The sequence below is a fragment of the Palaemon carinicauda genome, chromosome 44 (genome assembly GCF_036898095.1).
Source record: "Palaemon carinicauda isolate YSFRI2023 chromosome 44, ASM3689809v2, whole genome shotgun sequence".
Lineage (NCBI taxonomy): Eukaryota > Metazoa > Arthropoda > Malacostraca > Decapoda > Palaemonidae > Palaemon > Palaemon carinicauda.
Window position 1 is genome coordinate 46703042 of NC_090768.1, and position 27500 is coordinate 46730541.

The 27500-nt window shown below is 35.0% G+C and overlaps 2 protein-coding genes across 2 annotated transcripts in view; one reads left to right on the forward strand and one right to left on the reverse strand.

Annotated features, from left to right (window-relative positions):
- Positions 1-27500, reverse strand: part of LOC137634319 (neutral amino acid transporter 9-like) — a 115268-nt gene that overhangs the window by 48456 nt on the left and 39312 nt on the right. The window lies entirely within an intron of this gene.
- LOC137634153 (uncharacterized) lies at positions 5414-14866 on the forward strand. Its single transcript, XM_068366403.1, has 4 exons — positions 5414-6329; positions 11212-11286; positions 13187-13305; positions 13745-14866. The coding sequence occupies exons 1-4, from the start codon at positions 5975-5977 to the stop codon at positions 14657-14659; spliced, it is 1464 nt and encodes a 487-aa protein (XP_068222504.1). The 5' UTR covers positions 5414-5974; the 3' UTR covers positions 14660-14866.

Here is a 27500-nt window from a genome sequence, read left to right on the forward strand (position 1 = left end):
GGGAGCTAAAAAGAGGTCAAAGAACTTCTAATGCAAGGGGTGTGGGAGCTACAAAGAGGTCAAAGAACTTTTAATGCAAGGGGTGGGGGAGCTAAAAATAGGTCAAAGTACTTCTAATGCAAGGGGTGTGGGAGCTAAAAAGAGGTCAAAGAACTTCTATTGCAAGGGTTGTGGGAGCTAAAAAGAGGTCAAAGAACTTCTAATGCAAAGGGTGTGGGAGCTAAAAAGAGGTCAAAGAACTTATAATGCAAGGGGTGGGGGAGCTAAAAAGAAGTCAAGGAACTTCTAATGCAAGGGGTGTGGGAGCTAAAAAGAGGTCAAAGAACTTCTAATGCAAGGGGTGTGGGAGCTAAAAAGAGGTCAAAGAACTTCTAATGCAAGGGGTGGGGAAGCTAAAAAGAGGTCAAAGAACTTCTAATGCAAGGGGTGGGGGAGCTGAAAAGAGTTCAAAGAACTTCTAATGCATGGGGGGGGGAGCTAAAAAGAGGTCAAAGAAGGTCCAATGCAATGGGTGTGGGAGCTAAAGTGAGGTCAAAGAACTTCTAATGCAAGGGGTGTGGGAGCTAAAAAGAGGTCAAAGAACTTCTAATGCAAGGGGTGGGGGAGCTAAAAAGAGGTCAAAGAGCTTCTAATGCTAGAGGTGTGGGAGCTAAAAAAGAAGTCAATTAACTTCTAATGCTAGAGGTGTGGGAGCTAAAAAGAGGTCAAAGAACTTATAATGCTAGAAGTGTGGGAGCTAAAGAGAGAGGTCAAAGAACTTCTAATGTTAGAGGTGTGGGAGCTAAAAGGAGGTCAAAGAACTTCTAATGCAAGGGGTGTGGGAGCTAAAAAGAGGTCAAAGATCTTCTAAAGCAAGGGGTGTGGGAGATAAAAAAAGGTCAAAGAACTTCTAATGCAAGGGGTGGGGGAGCAAAAAAGAGGTCAAAGAACTTCTAATGCAAGGGGGGGGGAGCTAAAAGGAGGTCAAAGAACTTCTAATGCAAGGGGTGTGGGAGCTAAAAAGAGGTCAAAGATCTTCTAAAGCAAGGGGTGTGGGAGATAAAAAAAGGTCAAAGAACTTCTAATGCAAGGGGTGGGGGAACAAAAAAGAGGTCAAAGAACTTCTAATGCAAGGGGGGGGAGCTAAAAAGAAGTCAAAGAACTTCTAATGCAAGGGGTGTGGGAGCTAAAAAGAGGTCAAAGAACTTCTAATGCAAGGGGTGGGGGAGCTAAAAATAGGTCAAAGAACTTCTAATGCTAGAGGTGTGGGAGCTAAAAAGAAGTCAAAGAACTTCTAATGCTAGAGGTGTGGGAGCTAAAAGGAGGTCAAAGAACTTCTAATGCAAGGGGTGTGGGAGCTAAAAAGAGGTCAAAAGATATTCTAATGCAAGGGGTGTGGGAGCTAAAAAGAGGTCAAAGAACTTCTAATGCAAGGGGTGTTGGAGCTAAAAAGAGGTCAAAGAACTTCTAATGCAAGGGGTGTGGAAGCTAAAAAGAGATCAAAGAACTTCTAATGCAAGGGGTGTGGGAGCAAAAAAGAGGTCAAAGAACTTCTAATGCAAGGGGTGGGGGAGCTAAAAAAGAGGTCAAAGAACTTCTAATGCAAGGGGTGTGGGAGCTAAAATGAGGTCAAAGAACTTCTAATGTTAGAGGTGTGGGAGCTATAAAGAGAGGTCAAAGAACTTCTAATGCTAGAGGTGTGGGAGCTAAAAGGAGGTCAAAGAAATTCTAATGCAAGGGGTGTGGGAGCTAAAAAGAGGTCAAAGATCTTCTAATGCAAGGGGTGTGGGAGCTAAAAAGAGGTCAAAGAACTTCTAATGCAAGGGGTGTGGGAGCTAAAAAGAGGTAAAAGATCTTCTAATCCAAGGGGTGTGGGAGCTAAAAAGAGGTCAAAGAACTTCTAATGCAAGGGGTGGGGGAGCAAAAAAGAGGTCAAAGAACTTCTAATGCAAGGGGTGGGGGAGCTAAAAAGAGGTCAAAGAACTTCTAATGCAAGGGGTGGGGGAGCTAAAAATAGGTCAAAGAACTTCTAATGCTAGAGGTGTGGGAGCTAAAAAGAAGTCAAAGACCTTCTAATGCTAGAGGTGTGGGAGCTAAAAGGAGGTCAAAGAACTTCTAATGCAAGGGGTGTGGGAGCTAAAAAGAGGTCAAAGATCTTCTAATGCAAGGGGTGTGGGAGCTAAAAAGAGGTCAAAGAACTTCTAATGCAAGGGGTGTTGGAGCTAAAAAGAGGTCAAAGAACTTCTAATGCAAGGGGTGTGGGAGCTAAAAAGAGGTAAAAGAACTTCTAATGCAAGGGGTGTGGGAGCAAAAAAAGAGGTCAAAGAACTTCTAATGCAAAGGGTGTGGGAGCTAAAAAGAGGTCAAAGATCTTCTAATGCAAGGGGTGTGGGAGCTAAAAAGAGGTCAAAGAACTTCTAATGCAAGGTGTGTTGGAGCTAAAAAGAGGTCAAAGAACTTCTAATGCAAGGGGTGTGGGAGCTAAAAAGAGGTCAAAGAACTTCTAATGCAAGGGGTGGGGGAGCAAAAAAGATGTCTAAGAACTTCTAATGCAAGGGGTGGGGGAGCAAAAAAAGAGGTCAAAGAACTTATAATGCAAGGGGTGGGGGATAGATGTCGCCAGCGAGGCTTTGGGGAAGGCGCGGCGGCGTCTGTATTCTTTCTGATGCGTAAACTTAATTAAATACAAGTAAAAACAGGACATTAAATACGTATTATAAATACTAAACTCTTTCTAATTATGATAGCACAAATTAAATCTTACAAGTTCCAACATGTAACTAAGCGCTCCCGAAACACGAGTCAACCTTTTACTTCTGCTTGGAGGATATCCTCGCAAGTAAAAGGTAATCATTATGAATATGGAAAGAAATATTTGCTTATACTTCTACCTTTTGCTTCAGAGAATTACCTTGTACTTCTACCTTATGCTTACAAGGATATCCTTCATTTTTATGAATACCTCCCAATGAGCAAAATAAATGCCCATATACAAAATTCATCATTGTATGTATGCATATAGATAGATAGATATACCAACTGCATCATTGTATATATATATATATATATATATATATATATATATATATATATATATATATATATATATATATATATATATATATATATATATATATATAAAAACGCAACAAATGCAGCTGATTCTAGTCCACTGCCGGACAAAAGTCTCAGACATGTCAATTCCTATCTGAGGTCTGGGCAGTTTTCATCACCACACTGACTAGTGCAGATTGGTGATGGCGGGAGATTTTCCTCTGATTGCTCACAACACACCAACCTAGTATGGGTGACCATGAACGGTATAGCTTTGTTGATCAAGACAATAGACAAACTCTTTCAACGTGTTAAGGTATTTCCCCCCCTCTCTCTCTCTCTCTCTCTCTCTCTCTCTCTCTCTCTCTCTCTCTCTCTCTCTCTCTCTCTCTCTCTCTCTCTCTCATATACATATATATATTTTATATATATATATAAATATATATATATATATATATATATATATATATATATATATATATATAAATATATATATAAATATATATATATATATATATATATATATAGAGAGAGAGAGAGAGAGAGAGAGAGAGAGAGAGAGAGAGAGAGAGAGAGAGAGAGAGAGAGAGAGAGAGAGAGAGAGAGAGAGTATGGCAAACCACTATGTATGGCATTTATAGACTTTGAGAAAGCTTTTGATTCTGTCAAAACTTCAGCAGTGATGAAAGACCATCAAAGACAAGGAATAGATGAATTTTATGATAATACACTTAAAGATATCCATATGGGAAGTAGAGTAATCCCAAAGCTACATAAAAATAAGAAAATTTTCAATTGAGAAAGGAGTGAGACGGAGAGAGTTCTCCTCTCCTAAATTATTCACGACATGCCTAGAAGTTTTTCAAAATTTAGATTGGGAAAATGCAGGAATTAACATTTATGGGAACAGCCTACCTTAACAAATTAAGATCTGCAGATGACAGTTCTGTTTAGTTAATCATTGGAGAAATTGTAAAAGATGATAGAATATTTGAATAGAGAAAGCAGAAATGTAGGACTGAAGATGAATATGAGTAAAACTGTGATAATGCTCAATGAAAATGCAGAGATAACAAATAAGGGTTATGGAAGAACATCTATGGATTGTTAATGAACATGCATACTTAGGACAGGCAAACAGTAAGTGTTTCCCTGGGACATTATGCCAAAAAAAGTTGCTGTTGGGATTTTAGAGATTCATCTAAGAAAAAAAGAAGACTGTTCCTTAGTTGCACGACAAAAGAGAAGATTATGGTCAAAGTAACCATGAAGAAGATCAGGAACAAGAACGAAAAGTGTCACTGATTTTATGTCTATAAACAAATTATGAAAAAATCAGTACTACGACAAAATCTAAGGGAAGAAATGATTCACAGACAGATAAAAATGAACTGAAGGATACTGATAATGGCAATTATGTCAATGCTAACAGGGAGGATAAGACGACACAATATTGGTTTATCAGTGAACTACAAGTCAGATAACTGTCACGATTAAAATATACTGTTTGTACTTAGGAAGCCTTGCGGTATCTTCAGGCAGAAAAACAATCATTGACCATGAAATCATAATCATATAATTTATACAATCTTTGACGCTATTTCCCGTGAAAATTTGCCGTTGGAATGTATCTCTCTCTCTCTCTCTCTCTCTCTCTCTCTCTCTCTCTCTCTCTCTCTCTCTCTCTCTCTCTCTCTCTAGTACCTTTAACTATTTACCCCTACTGTTATCCAATTGTAGCCTACACCAGTCTCATTCCTGTTGTTTTTATTTTGAAATTTAAGATTTCATTCTGCGAAGGCTTTTCCTAGCCAAGTAATATCGAATATATTTGTTCCGTAAACACGAGCGCATATAATAATAATAATAATAATGATAATAATAATAATAATAATAATAATAATGATAATAATAATTATATATAATATAAATAATATAAACAACAACAACAACAACAACACTAATAATAAATAATAGATAATAAATAATAAAAATAAATAATAATAAATAATAATAATTAATAATAATCAATAAATAAATAATAAATAATGATAATGATGATAATCGATAATAGATAATAGGTAATAGATAATAGATAAATAATAATAATAATAATAATAATAATAATAATAATAATAATAATAATAATAATGAGAAGAAAAAACTACATTTCACTACCATCATAGAACAAGTTTAATGAAAACTTGACAGTGAATGAAATAATCTACGGTACAGATATGAAATTTTATCAACCAGCGTCAACAACCATGGAAATTTATGCAATCATCAGATACACACAAATTCTAAGTAAAATAGATAAGAGATAAGATAGGACTTTTATGGGATGACGTTCTCAAATCCCCAACCAGTGTGAGCCGTGTCAGCGAGGGGTGGACTGGAGAGTAGACAGATGGAATTACCTACTAAACCCTGAAATACCGATATCTCTGCTTACTTATGATTTAACCATATTAAAAGGAATATAGCACCAATCAGGTAACCAGTGTTTTGATGTCAAATGACATCGGTGGGAAAAAAAGTGTTTGTTAGCTAAGTAAGCCTAAAAGTGTGATACAAAACGTTGAGTGAACTGGCGATCCACAAACGTAAAAGGACTTCATAGGTGCAGTGAATAGTTGATTAGGCGTATGCGCCTTAAATACCACTTAATATTCAATTAGAAGTTGGTGTTTAGTGAACAAATTCTTGCAAGATACAAGATGATATCATTAATAATAATCATGTAAAGCAAGGTTATCTTATCGGTAATATATTATCGACGTTAATCAGTAGATAAAGATATCAAATCACATCAGAAATAACGGAGAATGAGGGAACCAATGTAATGAAATTCAAGTAGACACACGTGTTTTACAGAAAAAGAGAACTTCCAAAAAACTTGAAAAGAGAGTTGATTAACTTACCAAATTATATTCAAGCAATGGCAGAAAACCAGCCAACGGACATAACCCAGCTGATAGAACAGACAGAGAGAACAGAGTTTCTTTCGGCTGCCGGACCAGACCAAAAGAACGGGACAGAAGATGACCTTCGAATAATATCTTCGTTCATCGAGGAATCAAAGCCAAGACTATCCATAATTGAAGCCGAGAAAATATTTGATAATAGATTAGTAACTTCTGAGGATGATGCGAAAGAGGACGTTTCGGCCAGCAAGGAGGAGTTACGGGAAGAGAACGACGAAGAGCCAGATGAACGGAGAAATGCTTTTCAAATATTAGAACAAGCATTGCACGATCTAATCCACATCAAAGATCTTCTTCCGGCGAATGAAGGTAACTTCTTAAACGTCTTATCTTTTCAAATGAGACTCTGTACTTATCCCTAGACTGTTCATACTAGATGATTCTTATCAGCACTTACGTATGTATGTATGTATGCATGTAGGGAGAAAGAATTCAGTATGTGACTAAAAATGTTAAGATAATCTGTTTCAATGGGAAAAAACGACACTAGTCTAAGTATTCATGCATGTAGGGAGAAGGAATTCAAAATATGGCTAAAAAATGCAAATGGGACATTCTCAATATATTAGAATACAGGAGGAAAGTTGAATATCAGCAGTTCAACTTTGAGCCAATGAAGCCACACATTGACGCTATTAGTGAATGGGTATATGGAAGAGGATTAAAACAAGAGCAGGAGGGTAAATAATAAAGTGACATATATCAGATAATGGGACGGGCCTAGTTTGAAGCGCTGTTCCAAGACAAAAGGGAGGACAGACATGAAGTTGTAACAAAAGTAAAAACAATACATGTAGAATGAAAGATGACTGGTTTGGGTATGGATGAAGTGTAAATGGCTAATGATAACAGATGATGCTGTATTACCTGGTGAAAAAGAGAAGCTCTAGACATAATGAAGGAGTTTGGGATATTTCGTCAAAGAAAGTTCAAAGTAATATCAGTACTATGGTAAATAAATCCAAAAGCACGGGGAAATGTATGTCAGAATAGATGGTTGATAAATTGTAATTGTTGGTCAATGTAGTGGCTTGCGAGTAAATGTAAAAAAGATGATTGTGGGTCTACAAGATATGCGAAATGATTATCATAACAGGATACAATAAACGTTTAGAAGAGAATTTCTGTTTCTCAACGACCCAAATTTATGCTGCATGAATGGACTATCAGGCCAATTCACCTTTACCGATATGACGCGGGGAGGCCCAATAAAACTGCAGGAAAAGATGGAAGCTATGAACAGATAGAATGGGTGAAATGATAAGAAATGTAGATACATGGCAAAGATATGGGGATATGACTATGTGGTATAAGGGTTAGCATGGATAAAAAGAGGGATCAGTATTTTGAACGAGTTTAGTAACGTGAAGTAAAATGTGCATATTTTGGAAGTTTTGGACGTTTAGAAAGACTTTAAAAGGTTCTATCTAGATGGAATGGCAGTGCTACTATAACGTAGACTGAAGAACACATTAAATGTAGAGGGGTGCACTACCATGTTGGGGCCTTGTAGAGCATGCCGCTGTTTAGCCTACTGTACAGGTTATATGAAGATGATGTGCAAGACTTACAAAATTGGCTCGGCCTGAGCACCATTGTGTATGATTAACTGTTGTTTTGTTTTTCTCTGGGACAAACAAAATTTGGAGGTGTATATATATACGCGCATACATATATACGCATACACAACAAATGCAGCCGTTTCTAGTACACTGCAGGACAAAGAACTCAGACATGTCTTTTATTCATGTCTGGGGTTTGGCCAGCTTTCATCACCATGCTGGCCAGTGCGGATTGGTGATAATGGGAGACATGTATGCTCGCTCACAGCAAATCAACCTATAATCAATTTCTTTTAATTTGCACCGACTCGTAGCGGTGCCCTTTTAGCTCGGAAAAGTTTCCTGATCGCTGTTTGGTTAGAATTATATTGTCCAACCAATCAGCGATCAGGAAACTTTTCCGAACTAAAAGGGCACTGCTGCGAGTCGGTGCAAATCTGCCTCGCTAAAAAAATTGACTATAGTAGGGGTGTCCCTGACTAGTGCAGCTTTGCTGTTCAAGGCGATACACAAATCCTTTCACCACGTTAAGGTATCCCCACTCAGAAAGGGGCATAGGTTCTTCCCCACCGTTATCCCTACAGTAAGGGATCGGTTGCCTGATGCGCCCTCTCCAATGGCTTCGATCAAAGACGTCCTCTTCCACCATCCTTCACCTTATCTCGCCATCTAATTCTCTGCCTCCCTCTTTATCTTCTTCCCCATACAGGTTCCTCCCAAGTCCTCCTCGCTCCCTCCCCAATATTCACCCTTAACGCGTGCCCACACCATCTCAGTCGTGCTACTCATATCATCTCGGTAATCTTTACTACACCTGTAATTCTTTTTTTTATCATTTTGCAATCTTTCAAACGGTGATTTTCTCATAATCCACCTTAGCATTCTTATTTCTGTTCTATAAAGCTTTGCTTCCTCTTTTCGTCTTAAAGCCCAAGTTTCTGATCCTTACATACAATGGTAGTACTCTTACATCCCTACCACAGGGTATAGAAAGGGACACACTCAATATATATATATATATATATATATATATATATATATATATATATATATATATATATATATATATATATATATATATACATATATATATATATACACACACACACAATTTCTAGTACTGTACACAAATCCCTCTTGATTGTGGTCAGGAAGTTGACCGTGTTACTCCCGAAGTTCTCATTCTCAAAGCTAAAATAGGAGTAAGTCTATTCTTAGCATCATTATTGAATTTCTAGGTACCGGATTATTAAGAGTAGTTGTTTATGGAAACCATAGTGGCTATAGGAATGTAATATGTGGTTTTCCTCAAGGTGGTGTTCTTGGCCCATTGTTTTTCTACCATATACGCCTGATACGTGATTTTGTATAGAAAACAAGCTTGTTGCATATGAAAATGATGTTACTCCCTTTTCATCAATTTCACCTATGGAATGTACCGTAAACTTATGGTTGCCAATTCCCTTAAATATATATCTGTATAAAATTGGTGCATGGCGAAAATTATGGGGGATGAAGTTGTGTACTCTAACAAAACTCAAAGAATGATTGCAATTAGGCCATAGACAGTGACTCCACAACAGCGAGATCTTTATAATGACAAATGAAGGAAATAGCATACCGAGAAAGCCTTTTAATATTTTGGCGATAAATTTGTTATGATGTGTTTTCACGCTACCGTGTTTTGAGTATTGCTCTCCTGTCTTATCTTTAGCTGTTGATTCGCACCTTAATTTACTGGGAATAAAGGTTAAGGTTTATTTAATTCCTTAATCATGATCTGGGTGTTAATTTCTGGCTCTGTCATGCAGTTAGCTCTTTGTTCATACTGCATAAGATTTATCAAAACTTTGACCATCCTTTGCATTCAGAACTTCTCATGCTGTACCGCCCTGTACGCAGTACTAAGAATGTAGTTAATTCTAAGTATTATCTGTATCATAAGGCTCAATGCTCAGTGTAGTAGGTTGGCCAGGGCACCAGCCACTCGTTGAGATACTACTGCTAGAGAGTTACGGGTCCTTTGACTGGCCAGACAATACTACATAGGATCTTTCTCTCTGGTTACGGTTCTTTCCCTTTGCCTACACAGACACCAAATAGGCTGGCCTATTCTTTACAGATTCTCCTCTGTCCTCATACACCTGACAACATTGAGATTACCAAACAATTCTTCCTTACCAAAGGGGTTAACTACCGCACTGTAATTGTTCAGTGGCTACTTTCCTCTTGGTAAGGATAGAAGAGACTCTATAGCTATGGCAAGCACCTTTTCTAGGAGGAGGACACTCCAAAATCAAACCATTGTTCTCTGGTCTTGGATAGTGCCATAGCCTCTGTACCATGGAGTTCCACTGTCTTGGGTTAGAGTTCTCTTGCTTGAGGGTACACTCAGGCACACTGTTCTATCTAGTTTCTCTTCCTCTTGATGTGTTAAAGTTTTTATAGTTTATATAGGAAATATTTATTTCAATGTTTTTCTTAAAATATTTTATTTTTCCTTGTTTCCTTTCCTCACTGGGCTATTTCCTCTGTTGGAGCCCCTGGGCTTATAACATCCTGCTTTACCAACTAGGGCTGTAGCTTAGTATTTAATAATAATAATGATAATAATAATTATAATAATAATCATAATAATCTGAAAGTTTTATTCCAGTTGTGACCAGATTATGGAATGATATTATTAATCCGACTGTTGAATCAGTGGAACTTCAGAAATTAAAATTTGTTGCAAATTTATTTTCTGTTGAACAGGTTGATGTAAGTATCGTTTCATAATTTATATATTCCTGATCTATTTTAACGTTATTAATGATCAATATATTCCATATTTTTTATTATTTCTCATATATACTGTAGTTGAGTGAGGCTTCTATGTGGGTATGAAAGGCGATTAATGTTTCGGAAGTATTATGCACACGAGGTTCAACCATGATTCAGCAGTGAACGCATGAATGATGCAGCAACGGATTTTTTATTTTTTTTTTCAGGAGCCACTTCCTCCCTGTTCAGAGAAACATAAAAAAAGGCTACTGTAATAGAAAATTATTAGACATATATTTAGGATAGTTTTTTTTCCCTTTTCGGGTAGCCTTCTTCATATTTACCAGTTGAATAATTTGTTGGACAGAGTTCTTTAAAGTCCCTTTCGTAAAAGAATAGAAAACATAAATAATCAATATCAGTGTCTAACTAAACAAAACTCTTTTATACCAATGAAAATATAATGCAAAACAATGGGAAAAGAAAATAAAACAATCAGGTTCAGAAGCATACTGAGCATTGCTCTTCGGAAAATTAACCCACGACTGTGCAGCTGAATTTAGATGCTAAAGGCAAATTCAGATACGGTGGAGATATCAAATGCAATGATAACCTCACTGATTTTAAATGCAGTCTCATGGAGTATCCATATTGAATGTTTATAGCTAACAGAGCTTGAGTTATCTGAAAGTTGATAAGAGATAAGTTAATAAGATAAAACTTCGGATTATCTTTAGGCAATATATAGGATATAAACTGATGAGAGTAACTTTATTAAAAAGAATCCCACCCTTCACAAAGATCAATATAAATACTAATTTCATAGAACTGAAAAATAATTCCTGTTATTCATAATTCCATTTCAGCATCTGGTGGGTGTCGGCCTCGAACCATGTCAACAGGCACAGCTGTAAGACAGGCGTCAACATGGCAAACTCTAGGTAAATATTAGTGAACTATATTTTTTTTAATGAGGCACATTTGCACTGACTCGCAGCGGTGCCCTTTTAGCTCGGAAAAGATTAATGCTATCTGATTGGTTAGAATTATCTTGTCCAACCAATCAGCGAACAAGAAACTTTAACGAGCTAAAAGGGCACCCCTGCGAGTCGGTGCAAATATGCCTCACTAAAAAGAATTGACTATAGGCTTGATTACATAACATGTGAGCAACAACGAGGATAGGTAAATAATAATAATAATAATAATAATAATAATAATAATAATAATAATAATAATCATCATCTATTGACGCAAAGGGCCTCGGAGGATTCATAGGCTAGATACATCTAACTATGGCAAGTGACCCCTGCCGGTCCATACTAATTCTAGTAAGATCGACCGCCAGGCATCAGGAGTAAAAGCCAAAGAGACAGTTTGTACATCGCCTTATACACAATCCGTCACCCTGCTGCCAGTAATAATAATAATAATAATAACAATAATAATAATAATAATAATAATAATAATAATGATAACAATAACAATAACAAAATTAATAGTAATAATAATAATGATGATGCTAATGATAATAATAATAATAATAATAATAATAATAATAATAATAATAATAATAATAATAACAAAATTAATAATAATAATAATAAAAATAATAATAATAATAATAATAATAATAATCACCGGTAAATGTTCTGCACTTGCTCAGAATCAATATAAGAAACGACATAATACAGTGGTTAAAATTATCCATTGGAGTCTGTAGAAAATATGAAATACAATGCAGCTACAAGTGGTACGAACATCAACCACAAGCTGTTGTAGAAGATGATCAGGCTAAACTACTCTGGGACTACAGTATAAAGACAGACATGGTGATACAAGCACATCGGCCATACATCACTCTGGTTCACAAGACAACGGAATAAGTATCACTCATAGATGTCGAAATACTGTGGTACTCATGAGTGAAAGATAAGTGGAGTGAAAAAATAATAAAGTATCAGGACTTATGAAGTGAACTAGGAAGGCTATGTAATATACATAAAGAAGTGGTGCCAATAATCATAGGAGGGCTAGGGACCATACCTAAGTATTTGAAAAGAAAACTCGAGAAGGTAGGACTCGAATATCGCCCTAGGACTTGTGCAGAAGAGCGTGCTACTTGAAACAGCACATATAGTGAGGAAAGTGATGGACTCCTAAGGGAGCTGGATGCAACCGGTAACTCCACACAATAAAAACAATAAATAATAATAATAATAATAATAATAATAATAATAATAATAATAATAATATAAGAACGAGTGCACCATAAACATTGCCCTTTTATTAATTTATTGAATAGGAACATACCATCAATAATTGTATAAATAATAAACTTTTCTTTATTTTGGGAAAATGAATCTTTTCACAGATAGTTTACATAAGAATTGTCTATAGAAACTACGTCTGAAGCATCATTATGAACAGATTTTCTGAAACTTGCAAAGTCTTAGTTTCACTCGGGTTAAGTCAATTTATCTCAAGTTCGTTAGTAAAAGAAAAATTCAGGAAATGTTCCAATAATAATGAGCATATTACATCAGTGTATTGACGGTAATCTAATGATTTTTACACAAGTACAAAATCTCTCTCTCTCTCTCTCTCTCTCTCTCTCTCTCTCTCTCACTCACTCTCTCTCTCTCTCTCTCTCTCTCTCTCTCTCTCTCTCTCTCTCTCTCTCTCTCTCTCTCTCTCTCTCTCTCTCTCTCCTCTCTTTAATCGAATAAAGCAAGTTTTATGGAATCTTAAGGAATCCTAAATATATTCCTTTTTATGTTTTAGTCTATATAAAAACAATATTATATTAGCCCAACTACTGCATTATTTTGTTTTTTGCAGAAAGTAACTCGTACAAAAAGCCTTCCATCACTAATGACGTTCTTCCAGTCCGGCGACCAGTTAAAGTCATGTCTGACATCACCTCGTTAGACGAGGAACTCGCCAAATTGCTGACTATGGTAAGATGCAAAAAAAATCTTGTCAAATTTTAGCGTTAATAATGATCTGTACCTCATCCCATTCTCTGTTAGCCATTAATTGAATTTGCTTACTTGGCATTTTAACTATCGTTTTTCATATTCATTGACAGTATGAAAAAAAATATGATTTCGTAGAGTACATATAACCTGCTTCATAAAATCTCCAAAGTACACTGTAAAAAAAAAAAAAAAAAAAAAAATTAATCGGAAATTCTCCGTATAAATATACTGTTCTTAACCGTATTTCAGTAAAATACGGGCGACCGTAATTTTACCTTGCTTTGTTATCATCTATTACGGGTTGGTGACCCTAATATCACTTTTACGTCAATATATCCTGGAATAAATGTTGCCAGGCATTTACGTTTTTTAATGCAAATTTTTAAGTGTACCAGAACTTATTTCAATCTCTCCACAGAGAGACTCACTAGACTACCAGCCTCAAGCACCACCAGACCCAGAGCCATTTCCAGTTCCCTTGACACCACCATCCACCCCCGCAACATCTTTCTTTAATCCTCCTCTGTCACCGACGGAACTCTACAACAGGGGTCACAGGACTGAGTCATTGCCAGGATCCATCGTCCCACCGCCAAAGCCACCCAGGGCTTTCCAAACATCAACCGTCGATGCCAAAACTGACGAAAGTCAAATTAAAGGTGAGGAGGGTAGTAGACACATCAAAGGTCCACCAAAACCCCCGAGGTTGAATTCGAATTCTTCGATTGACAAGAAAGTTCAGTTGGTTAAAATGTCCAAGTCTATGAGTAACCTGTCAGTTCTCGATGAGTCTCAAGGGTCTGGTTCTAAATCTGGCGAACCTTCGTCAGCTGAGTGCCTTGGGGTCGACAGCAAGGACATGTGGAAAACCACTGGGAATAAAGTAGAGAACTTTTTCTCAAAGTTTTCTACAAAGAAAAGGAACAAAAGGTCCAAGAGCTTTGTCATTAGCGACCCGAGTGACTTTAGACATGTGTCTGGAAAATCAAACATACGTGAACTGCAAACAGAAAATCTTCCTTCATCAGCAGCTACAACTTCGTCATCCCCAGAAAAACTCAAAACAATGGAACGTACAAATACAGCCTCTACAAAAACAACTAGAAATGACGAATTTGTAACACCTAATAATGAAACAGGTACAGCTATATTCTATGACGAAAGTTCTCGAAATAAAGCCGACTCAATTGAAGCACCACCAGATCAGCTTCGCGGCTCACCAGACATAGCAGAAATCTCCCCGAATACGGAGGATGAAAGACTTCTTAAATCTACGAGTACCGAGGACATCATGTCTGAACCATCTGCATCAAAGCAAGAACCTAAATCGTGATGACCAGAAGCAAATCCGGCATCGTCTCAACATGAAGTAAGAAAGCGTGACTACTTCTTAACCTAACTTGCAAACTATTGCAAAAACGAGAAAGAAATCATTCTTCTCAGTGTGAAATTTAGAAAAAAGACTGACAAAAAAGTACATAGCCATAACATATGAACGGGGAAATTAATCTTCAATGAATACGAGTTATGAACAACACAACGTGATATATATATATATATATATATATATATATATATATATATATATATATATATATATATATATATGTGTGTGTGTGTGTGTGTGTGTGTGTATATATGCATGTACGTATGTATAAATACATTTATATATATACATCAATTGAAACATACAAAAAAATAAATAAAAAGGGATATGCTATTGAAAAGTATAATTAATATTTTTGGGGAAATCTATTTTATAAGAAAAAAATATGAAAGGAAGCAGTTTTTATAAAAGATAAACGTCATTCAACAACATCGATTGAAAGTTGATGGACAAATCTTTAGTGTAAAAGTTAAAAAAAAAAGAAAAAGAATACAGGATAGTAAGTGCATCAAAGAACGAAGAGTGAAATAAAAGAAGAAGCAGAATATAGTGTCCTGCATGTAGGGTCTGTCCTGGAGTGCCATCAAAATCCCCTTCTGAGCTTAAGCTAGAAGAGACAAAGGGGCGGGAGACGAAAAGGGTATTCGCCTATTATCCCATATTTTAATTTGTGTTCAGTCAATCTATACCCCTAACTCCACCCATCCCGCGGAAAAAAAAATATAGTACATGCGATAATTGTGTATTATCCTGAATAAAAAGTTGGTCTTAGAAAGTTATTTGTATTTCATTTCCTTTAATGAAAATAATAAAAAAAAACTGCAAAAAAAAAAAAGTGTTGACCCCCTTCTAGGAGAAAGACACTCCAAAATCAAACCATTGTTCTCTAATCTTGGGTAGTGCCATAGCCTCTGTACCATGGTCTTCCCCTGTCTTGGGTTAGAGTTCTCTTGCTTGAGGGTACACTCGGGCACACTGTTCTATCTTATATCCTATTTCTCTTCCTCTTGTTTGTTAAAGTTTTTATAGTTTATAAAGTGATATTTATTTTAATATTGTTGCTCTTCTTGAATATTTTATTTTTCCTCGTTCCCCTTCCTCACTGAGCTATTTTTCCCGTTGGAGCCCCTGGGCTTATAGCATCCTGCTTTTCCAACTAGGGTTGTAGCTTAGCATGTAATAATAATAATAATGATAATAATAATAATAATAATAATACGGACATGTGTTTATTTATGGCTAAAGAAACAACAAAAATATATAGTATTCCCTTATAAATTCAGATCCAACAAGCCTGTATATGACTTTTAAGGTTTTATATTTTAACAGGAAGACATTGATGTTCTTTATATATATATATATATATATATATATATATATATATATATATATATATATATATATATATATATATATATATATATGTATATATATATATACATATATATATACATATATATATATATATATATATATATATATATATATATATATACTGTGTATATATATTTATATATATATATTTATATACTGTATATATATATATATATATATATATATATATATATATATATACATATATACAATATATATATATATATATATATATATATATATATATATATATATATATATATATATATAAATTCAATATCATAATTCATTGCATGGTAGTATGATTGGAGATTGCTTACATTAACTGATTTTGGTAGTACCTAGTCAAACTTGCGGTTCAGAAACTGATCTTCCTGGTTGACTGATTTAGTTAAGTCATCGGGTGTTATAACCTCTATGGTTTTTGCCACGATACAAACGAATATTTATAAATAAAAGAAATCATAATGGGAGAAAATTAAATCCATAACTGCTGAAATAATTACGTCAATTACATTTCCTTAAAAACGAGAAATTGGCCCGGCTATTGTTATAAAAGAGTTTATTCCATTTAGCATAACAATAACAACAGCAACAATAACTAGAAGGACACTCAGAAGAGAGCATGCGTACTTGTACTGCGATGTATTTACTTTAAAATCTAATACGTTTGTCCTTGGGTCATACCCCACAGGTCCATCAAGATTTGTTAAAATTGGTTCAATAGTTTTTGCGTAATGTTGTTAAAAAAATAAACTAACAATATTTGCTATTTACTTAACATTGCGACTATTTTCAAAGTACTGCTACGTACTTGTACTTTGATTTTCTTTATGCAAAATTTTGAAGATTTATCTTTAAGGCATATCCAACATAACAACCAAGTTGGGTCAAAATCGGTACAGCAGTTCTTGTGTAAAGTCGCTCTAAAATTTAAAAAAAAAAAAAAAAAAAAAAAAAAAAAAAAAAAAAAAAAGCAATAATAATAATTATCAAATTATTAGATAAATAAAAAATCATCCTACTAAGGTGCTCTAAAATTCTATATAATTAGAGGTATATTAAAAGAAAAATAAAGATGGTGAAATGTTTCGTTCATGGGTTTAGCTGTTATAAAGTATATTGCATAAAGTTTATGTAGTAACATCGATAGCGCTTTGGCCCATGCGTTTCCTCATTGGTGTTTTCCTGGTTTCCAAATTTTGTCTCTTGTCTACCATACTGTCAAAACAATTGGGGGTTAACATTGAGAGAAGACTCTTGATATGATACGAGTTATTCTTATATTATAATAGACCTTTATAATAACTTCCTTATAATATATACATTGAGAGAAGACTCTTGATATGATAAAGAGTTATTCTTATATTGTAATAGACCTTTATAATAACTACATTATAATATATACTTAGCTTTGGGTGATATTTGAGAAGGAATAGAAAAAAATTAGAAACAGTTGACGGACTTCCAAAGGTGAAAATAGTTTAAAATCTACAAAGAGGACTTAAAATTCATAAAAAAAAACTTACATTTCCTTCCTTACGGTTATAAAATCTAAATAATTATGACAGTTAGAACCTCTTAGTTGATAGATGGCTAGTAACATGCATCAACGTAGTTTAAGTTTATTTAGTGTACCATACTTTAATAAGTATACCAAACTAAGTACGTTTTCTTTCATAGAAGTTTCTTACTGAGGTGAAAAGTTATGGGATAATGGGGGACTTCAGTAATTTTGTGAACTATCAAACATTTACATATATATTCATACATTTCCTTTTGTAGTTTAATTCATTTAGGATGTTAGGCATGGAAGATGAAATATCATTGGAAGGAGAAAGGATTCATGAGGTAGAATCATTTAAATATTTAGGAACTACGATCTCCAATACAAGGTCTTTAGAATTAGAGTTTAGTCAAAAGATTGAAAAAAAAGCAAATCAGACAATAGCTAGGTCAAGTAAAATTTGGAAATCAAACCACCTAAAATTACATATAAAATCAGACTATATATCAGTTTAGTGAGATCCGTGTTACTATTTGGACATGAGTCATGGTATGACAATGGAATAATCTCCAATAAATTTAGTAAATTTTGAAAACAAAGCCCCCAAAAGGATATTGGGAGTTAAATGGTAGGACAGGATTAGAAATGAAACTATAAGAGAGATTATTCGAGTGCCGTATGCGGATGAGATCAAGATGAGGGGTAGATGGAGATGATTTGGGCATGCACTTCGCACTCCCCAAACGTTCAACTGGGCTCCACCAGGCACTAAAGGAGTTGGAAGACCCAGGCTAACATGGCTGAGGACTATGAAGCGCGAAGTAGATGATGAAGAATGGAGAATTATTGAATTAAAAGCTCAAGATAGAGACGACTGGCAAAATCTAACCGAGGCCCTTTGCGTCAATAGCCGTAGGAGGAGATGATGATGATGATGATGATGTTAGGCATAAAACTCAAGAAATTAATATTAACGACAAAATGCTAGTCGTTAAACTCAATCAAAAGCTAATGAGAAGTACACTCCAAAATCAAACCATTGTTCTATAGTCTTGGGTAGTGCCATAGCCTCTGTACCATGGTCTTCCACTGCCTTGGGTTAGAGTTCTTTTGCTTGAGGGTACACTCGGACACACTATTCTATCTAATTTCTCTGCTTGTTTAGTTAAAGTTTTTATAGTTTATATAGGAAATATTATTTTATTGTTGTTACTGTTCTTAAAAGATTTTATATTTCCTTGTTTCCTTTCCTCACTGGGCTATTTTTTCCTGTTGGGGCCCTTGGGCTTATAGCATCCTGCTTTTCCAAATAGGTTTGTAGCTTAGCAAGTAATAATAATAATAATAATAATAATAATAATAATAATAATAATAATAATAATAATAATACATTTTCAATAATATATTTCATCAATATTGGCTGTAGTTCAGGATTGGTGTTAAATGATTACATGAAGAAAATGGTCTACATTTATTCGTTAGCTTCCCAAGCATTTTTCCTTCTTCATTTTCATCGATTAAAAAACTTCAATTTTTATCTGATCATGTTTACCTGGGTTCTCCAAAAATAAGCAGATGTAAGAACTGCAAAATTAATAATAGAATCAAACGTGCAGCAAAATATCCTGAATAAAACTGAATTGGAAAATCTATTAGGCATCAAGGAATAAGACGGTAAATTAGAAAAAAAATAATCCTTTAATTCTATAGGTCTATTTCGCTATGACTCTCCGCAATATGTATGTCACTAAGAATCGCCTACTGTAGATATAAATAATGACCAACAAAAGACAATGAAGTATTACACCCTGAATCTGCTATAGCACCTTTACACTAATTATCAAAACAAAGTATAATTGCATCAGAGATAACACCAGATAACATATGTATATATATATATATATATATATATATATATATATATATATATATATATATATATATATATATATATACACACACACACATATATATATATATATATATATATGTGTGTGTGTGTGTATACATACATATATATATATATATATATATATTATATATATATATATATATATATATATATATGTGTGTGTGTGTGTGTGTGTGTGTGTGTGTGTGTGTGTGTGTGTGTGTGTGTGTGTATCCAGTGTACTTGAAGTGGAGGAACAACAAAAACTGACACGTTACTCCGTAGATCATGAAATAAAAATATCTTGATTTATGAGCTATTCAACAGTTCATTTGAACTGCACCCATAATGCTGATAAAGAATTTAATATCCAGATCTTTTCATTGACACTGTCTCTTTAACTGCATAAAACTCATTCAAAATTTTGGGTACGATTCTTGATTGCAAATTTGCTTTTGAGAAACACGCCTAGTCTGATTATTCTTCAATTGCACAAAAATTGGCATATTATTAAAATCATTTTAAGATTTCTGCTGATCAATCTATCCAGAGGAAGTGTTTTCATTCCTTCATTCTACTATGTTATAAGTACTGTTCTCTTGCCTGGTCTTCAGCCACTGACTCCAGTCTTAATTTGTTAGACAATAATTTGGGATCTTATCAAATTCCATATTCGTAAATTATTATTATTATTATTATTATCATTATTATTATTATTATTATTACTAGCTAAGCTACAACCCTAGTTGGAAAAGCATGATGCTATAAGCCCAAGGGCTCCAACAGGGAAAAATAGCCCAGTGAGGAAAAGAAATAAGGAAATAATTAATGATTAGAATAAATTAACAATATATTATACTAAAAATAGTAACAGCGACAAAACAGATATGTCCTATATAAACTATTAACAACGTCAAAAACAGATATGTCGTAATAATAATAATAATAATAATAATAATAATAATAATAATAATAATAATAATAATAATTCTGTCTTGCTTTCTCTATATTGAGACTCGATACTATACAGTATTCTAGAAATTTCATTCCAGCTGTGACCAGATTATTGAATGATCTTCCTGATATGGTAGTTGATTCGGTGGAACTTCAGAAGTTCAGATTTGTTGCAAGTGCTTTTCTAATGAACAGGTTGACCCAAGTCCCGTTTAATAGTTTACATATAACTTGACTATTTAACGTTGTTAATGATCTTAATATGTTATATAATTATTCAATATTTCTAATTCACATTTTCATTAGTTGCTTTTCTCTTTCCGTACTAGGCTGTCTTCCCTGTTAGAGCTCTTGTTTTGTGGCATTCTGATTTTGCAATTAGGTTTGTAGTTTGGCTAATAACAAAGTTCCAGCGTATGATAATGAAGAATTTATTTGCAATTAGGTTTGTAGTTTGGCTGATAACACAGTTGCAGCGTATGATAATGAAGAATTTATTTGCAATTAGGTTTGTAGTTTGGCTGATAACACAGTTGCAGCGTATGATAATGAAGAATTTATTTGCAATTAGGTTTGTAGTTTGGCTGATAACACAGTTGCAGCGTATGATAATGAAGAATTTATTTGCAATTAGGTTTGTAGTTTGGCTGATAACACAGTTGCAGCGTATGATAATGAAGAATTTATTTGCAATTAGGTTTGTAGTTTGGCTGATAGCAAAGTTGCAGCGTATGATAATGAAGAATTTTTTTGCAATTAGGTTTGTAGTTTGGCTGATAACAAAGTTGCAGCGTATGATAATGAAGAATTTATTTGCAATTAGGTTTGTAGTTTGGCTGATAACACAGTTGCAGCGTATGATAATGGAGAATTTATTTGCAATTAGGTTTGTAGTTTGGCTGATAGCAAAGTTGCAGCGTATGATAATGAAGAATTTATTTGCAATTAGGTTTGTAGTTTGGCTGATAACACAGTTGCAGCGTATGATAATGAAGAATTTATTTGCAATTAGGTTTGTAGTTTGGCTGATAACACAGTTGCAGCGTATGATAATGAAGAATTTATTTGCAATTAGGTTTGTAGTTTGGCTGATAACACAGTTGCAGCGTATGATAATGAAGAATTTATTTGCAATTAGGTTTGTAGTTTGGCTGATAGCAAAGTTGCAGCGTATGATAATGAAGAATTTACTTGCAATTAGGTTTGTAGTTTGGCTGATAGCAAAGTTGCAGCGTATGATAATGAAGAATTTATTTGCAATTAGGTTAGTAGTTTGGCTGATAACAAAGTTGCAGCGTATGGTAATGCATAATTTATTTGCAATTAGGTTAGTAGTTTGGCTGATAACAAAGTTGCAGCGTATGGTAATGAATAATTTATTTGCAATTAGGTTAGTAGTTTGGCTGATAACAAAGTTGCAGCGTATGGTAATGAATAATTTATTTGCAATTAGGTTTGTAGTTTGGCTGATAACAAAGTTGCAGCGTATGATAATAAAGAATTTATTTGCAATTAGGTTTGTAGTTTGGCTAATAACAAAGTTGCAGCGTATGATAATAAAGAATTTATTTGCAATTAGGTTTATATTTGGCTAATAACAAAGTTGCAGCGTATGATAATAAAGAATTTATTTGCAATTAGGTTTGTAGTTTGGCTAATAACAAAGTTGCAGCGTATGATAATAAAGAATTTATTTGCAATTAGGTTTGTAGTTTGGCTAATAACAAAGTTGCAGCGTACGCTAATGAAGAATTTATTTGCAATTAGGTTTGCAGTTTGGCTAATAACAAAGTTGCAGCGTATGCTAATAAAGAATTTATTTGCAACTAGGTTTGTAGTTTGGCTAAAAACAAAGTTGCAGCGTATGCCAATAAAGAATTTAATTGCAAGTAGGTTTGTAGTTTGGCTAATAACAACGTTGTAGCGCAAGATAATAAAGAATTTATTTTCTAAACATACCATAACTGAACTAAATGTAACGTTATATAAACCAATAATTTAAAAAAATAAACTACTTATCACGACACCGCAATAACACAGCTCAATTGAATTCATTTGATGTGCGCGGGCGGCTGAGAGAGAGAGAGAGAGAGAGAGAGAGAGAGAGAGAGAGAGAGAGAGAGAGAGAGAGAGAGAGAGAGAGAGATATTCCATATGGGGCAGGGCTGGACAAGGCAAGCGGGTATCATGGAAGGGTATCAGTGAGCAACCTAAGGAAGGCCCCGAAGCCGTATATCAGCGGATACAGACTAGACGCAAGAATGAACCATGTCATTGGAAACTTTAACATACAATTACATCCAATGGAGTGAACAGACTCGAAAATAATCACAAGTCGATTATTTTTCCATTGAAATATTCGTCAGTGAATGGCTAGAATCCCAACGGTACCTGAACAAGGAATTATGATAGCTAAATATAATTATTTAAATAAAAAAAATGAGTCAAGATAAACTATCAATAATATTATATGGAAAATAAAAGCATAAAACCGAGATAGGTGGTGTGCGCATGCTCGAGTACGCATTCCTTTTAACCTCATTCCAGCTGATCCAAGACTTGTTTGAACGATAATTTGTGACGAAGGGAGGCTGCTTTGCAGAGGAACGGCAAAAGGCCCGGCTGATATTTTCACTTTTCTCATTCATTCGCTACACCTAAACAGGTTTAAATGAAGCGTGATCCAGATGTACGATGCTTCAGGAAAGAGATTAAGGTCGAACAAAAGGGTTTTTATTTAAAACTTTGAAAATACGTGAAAGATTATAATGCCTCATAGTGTATATATAGAAGGAAAGTATTCTACATGTAAAGAAATTCCGTATTGGTTGTCAAAGCAATATGTTGCAGTTTTCGATTGCAAGCACGAATAAGCGTTTCCCGCCAAGTAACACTCGGACAAACGTTAAGAAAACTATGTTGAGTAATTTTGCTCTCACAACACAGATCTGAAATGTATTTTTCGAAATTCTTGAATACTAGAAACGTTTCCTCAAATGTATTCAAAGCAGAGATAAAGAGAGACAGATTATCATGAAACTAACTGAATTCATATTCTCTCTCTCTCTCTCTCTCTCTCTCTCTCTCTCTCTCTCTCTCTCTCTCTCTCTCTCTCTCTCTCTCTCTCTCTCTCTCGTTCTTTTACAGAAACGTCAAGAAAACTATGTTGAGTAATTTTGCTCTCACAGCACAGATCAGAAATGTTTTTTCGAAATTTATGAATACCAGAAACGTTTCCTCAAATGTATTCAAAACAAAGAGATGAAGAGAGACAGATTACCAAGAAACTAACTGAATATAAATTCTCTCTCTCTCTCTCTCTCTCTCTCTCTCTCTCTCTCTCTCTCTCTCTCTCTCTCTCGTTCTTTTATAGCAGACCTGATTACACATGGATTAACGAATTATCTTAACCACAAAAAAAAAGAACTTTCTGGCTACAAAAATTTCATTGCCAAGGATCTCCTTATCTGTCAGCAAGAAATCAATATTTGCCGTGCAAGCAAACGAGAAATTTATCATTATTATTATTTTTATTATTACTCGCTAAACTGCTACCCTAGTTGGAAAAGCAGGATGCTATAAGCCCAGTGGCTCCAACAGGGAAAACAGCCCAGTGAGGAAAGGAGACAAGGAAAAAAAATTCTAAGAACAGTAACAACATTTAAATCAATATCTCTTGTATAAACTATAACAACTTTAACAAAACAAGAGAAAGAGAAATATGATATAAGACAGAAGTGTGTGCCCGAGTGTACCCTCAAGCAAGAGAACTCTAACCCACGATAGTGGAAGACCATGGTACAGAGGTTATGACACTACCCAAGACCAGAGAACAATGGTTTGATTTCGGGGTATCCTTCTCCTGGAAGAGCTGCTTTCCATAGTTAAAGAGTCTCTTCTACCCCTATCAAGAGGAAAGTAGCCACTGAACAATTATGTTAACCCATTGAGAGAAGGAAAATTGTTTGTTAATCTCTGTGTTGTCAGGTGAATGAGGACAGAAGAGAATATGTAAAGAATAGGCCAGACTATTCGGCGTGAGTGTAGGCAAAGGGAAAAGGAACCGTAACCAGAGAGGAGCAGCCAATGTAGTACTGTCTGGCCAGTCAAAGGACCCCATTACTCTCTAGCGGTAGTATCTCAACAGGTGGCTGGTGCCCTGGCCAACCTATTACCTACTAATATTATAAGGAGAAAACAATTGCCATGGACGGATAGAAAAAAATTACTATTAGAGAGATATATATAATAATATAACCCATAAAACTGAATACAAATAAGAGGAAAAACGACCTTAGCGCCTCACCTCGGAGGAAAAACTGGAAGTTCTATCAATAAGCAGCATCAGTACAGCAGCATCACCCTATACCCATAATCCAATGAAACAAGAGAAGGCTGGTGAGGAGATAAAAAAAATATGAGAGAGAGAGAGAGAGAGAGAGAGAGAGAGGAGAGAGAGAGAGAGAGAGAGAGAGAGAGAGAAACTGCAATAACTGTGCCCAACCCTGTCATCCTTTCCTCTCACTTCTTCTAGCCAGAGATTAAGACGATGGAGGGGGCGGGGGCAGGGACGAGGAAAGGAGGAGGCTGGGGCAGGCTGATTCTATCACCAAAGACGGATGTCGGCTACTGTGTCATCCATACCCCGTTGTCATCCTCACTTGTCTCACAGTAATATTTTGGGGGTTGTATATGAGAGAGAGAGAGAGAGAGAGAGAGGAGAGAGAGAGAGAGAGAGAGAGAGAGAGAGAGAGAGAGAGAGAGAGAGTACTTTTTATTGCAAATGTTAGAATGTACACAATTTAAAAAAAACGCCAAATATAATCTATCCAAAGAGATTCTATTTATATATCAAGGTCTTGGACATGATCGTTCTCTTAAGAGGTTTTTCATTAAATGCCAAAGCACTGTTGCACCAATAATTCAAGGTCAGCATTTTCTAGTTACCATAGCCAACTTTACTGCGAAGGTCATGTTATGATAGGCGTGCATTTGTTTGTGTCTGTCTGTGTGTTTGTGATTCACATAACTCAAAAACTATTTGACCGAATCTCATGAAATTTGGTGGGATGACTGGCTACGATCCAAGGACAATTTGATTAGATTTTGGGAGTGATCGGCCGATTTTTGCCAACTTGTGCCCAATTTTTATCTAATTTACATGAAACTAGTGCCAAATGTACATAATTAAATTGTCTATCTTGTGATACACAACATGATATAGTCGAAGGTATATGCGCTCTACCGAGTTCCCGTTCCAATTTTCTGTATTTTTTTTTCTTGTCTTTAATGGTTTAAAGGTTTCAAAGCCACTAATGAGCTGCAGTGAAGGTACAGGTCATTGCGATATCGCATTGTCCAAGACACCGAACTAATAAACAATATTATTATTATTGTTATTATTATTATTATTATTATTATTATCATTATAACTAGCTAAGCTATAATCCTAACAAGGAAAAAATAGCCCAGTGAGGATAGAAAATAAACTACAAAAAAGTAATGAACAATTAAAATAAATTTTTTAGAAACTGTAACATCAAAATAAATCTTTCACATATAAACTATAGATTAAAAAAGAAAAAAAAAACAGAAGAGAAATAATATAGCATAGTGTGCTCGAGTGTACCCTCAAGCAAGAGAACTCTACCCAAAGACAAGCTCTTAACCCAGGCTATGATACGGCAACAGGTCGAACTATGGGACTAAACAGTCCCATCCGAAGCGTATAATGAGGTTAAGGTTATGTTCACGAATGAATACCATTTGACTGTGAGCACAGATCGAATTCCCGACCCACAGATTGCGAGTTTCCGTCGTTTTTGCTAAGCTACGTCAACCGAATCTATACACAAACAAAAACGAAATAAAAGCAAAACTATATGAACAGCAAACATACAAATCATCACATTTCGCTCTAGACGATGCGACAAGAAATCTTTCTATTAGGGACGCACGACAGGAAAGCCCTTGTAGTGATGAGAGCTTTTGTTATGTTGATTGCGTTGTTCGTAACAAGGATAACCACTATTCTTACGAGTAAACGAGCTATTATTTATTTTTTTCCCCTTTTATTTGCATGGCCCCTCCCGAAGAATTATCCTTTTATGCAACAGGGTGGGAAACTTCCTGTGATATCTTAGTACATTCCATCATTCCTTTCGCGTTTTCAACTCTGATATCCTGTCTCCTTCAACTCCTGTTCAGGAAATTTCCTCATCGGTTATAGAGTTATCGAGTTGGGTACCACTATTTAGCTTGAGAGAGAGAGAGAGAGAGAGGAGAGAGAGAGAGAGAGAGAGAGAGAGAGAGAGAGAGAGAGAGAGAGAGAGAATAATATAATGTATTATCAACATCATCAGCCGTTATTAGTCCACTGCAGGACAAAAACCTCAGATATTTCCTTCTACTCCCGTCCGTTTATAGTCTTTCTATGGCAGTCCATAGCCTACCCGCAAAATTTTTTTTTAGCATGTCAATCCATCAGCTTCTCTTCCTTCCCCTGCTTCGTTTGCAATCTCTAGGGGCCCATTCTGTTATTCTTAATATCCATTTAATATCTGACATTCTCATTACATATCCTGCCCATGTTCATTTCTTTTTCTTACATGTTAGAATATCCTCTACTTTAGTTTTCTGTTGTATCTATGTTGTTCTTTTTTTCTCTGTCATTTCCATCAATATGCTTTTCCATAACTCTGAGTTTTAACTAGATTATGTTTTAATGCTTTACTAAGGCTCCATATTTCTGATGTATAAGTTAATACTGGTAGGACCATCTGATTATATACTCTTTGTTTTAGAAAATGTCATTTTACATTTTATTTCATTTTGTTTACCAAAAGCTCACCACCCCATGCTTATCCTTCTTTCAATTTCGGTCTCATGAGCTAGGGAAACAATTAATGTCTGTCCTAAGTATGCATATTCACTAACTCTCTCTGGAGATTCGTCCAAAACCCTTATTTGTTGTCTCAGCATTTTCATTGAAAATTATCTTATCTTATTCATTTTCAGTTCTACATTTCTGCTTTTTCTATTTAAATCTTTTATCATAATTT

Excerpts from the sequence above, each read along its gene's own strand:
- LOC137634153 (XM_068366403.1), top strand. The coding sequence starts at position 5,975 with ATGGCAGAAAACCAGCCAACGGACATAACCCAGCTGATAGAACAGACA. Across the intron at positions 11,287-13,186 it reads GTCAACATGGCAAACTCTAG|AAAGTAACTCGTACAAAAAG; the intron begins GTAAATATTAGT and ends TGTTTTTTGCAG. Across the intron at positions 13,306-13,744 it reads TCGCCAAATTGCTGACTATG|AGAGACTCACTAGACTACCA; the intron begins GTAAGATGCAAA and ends ATCTCTCCACAG.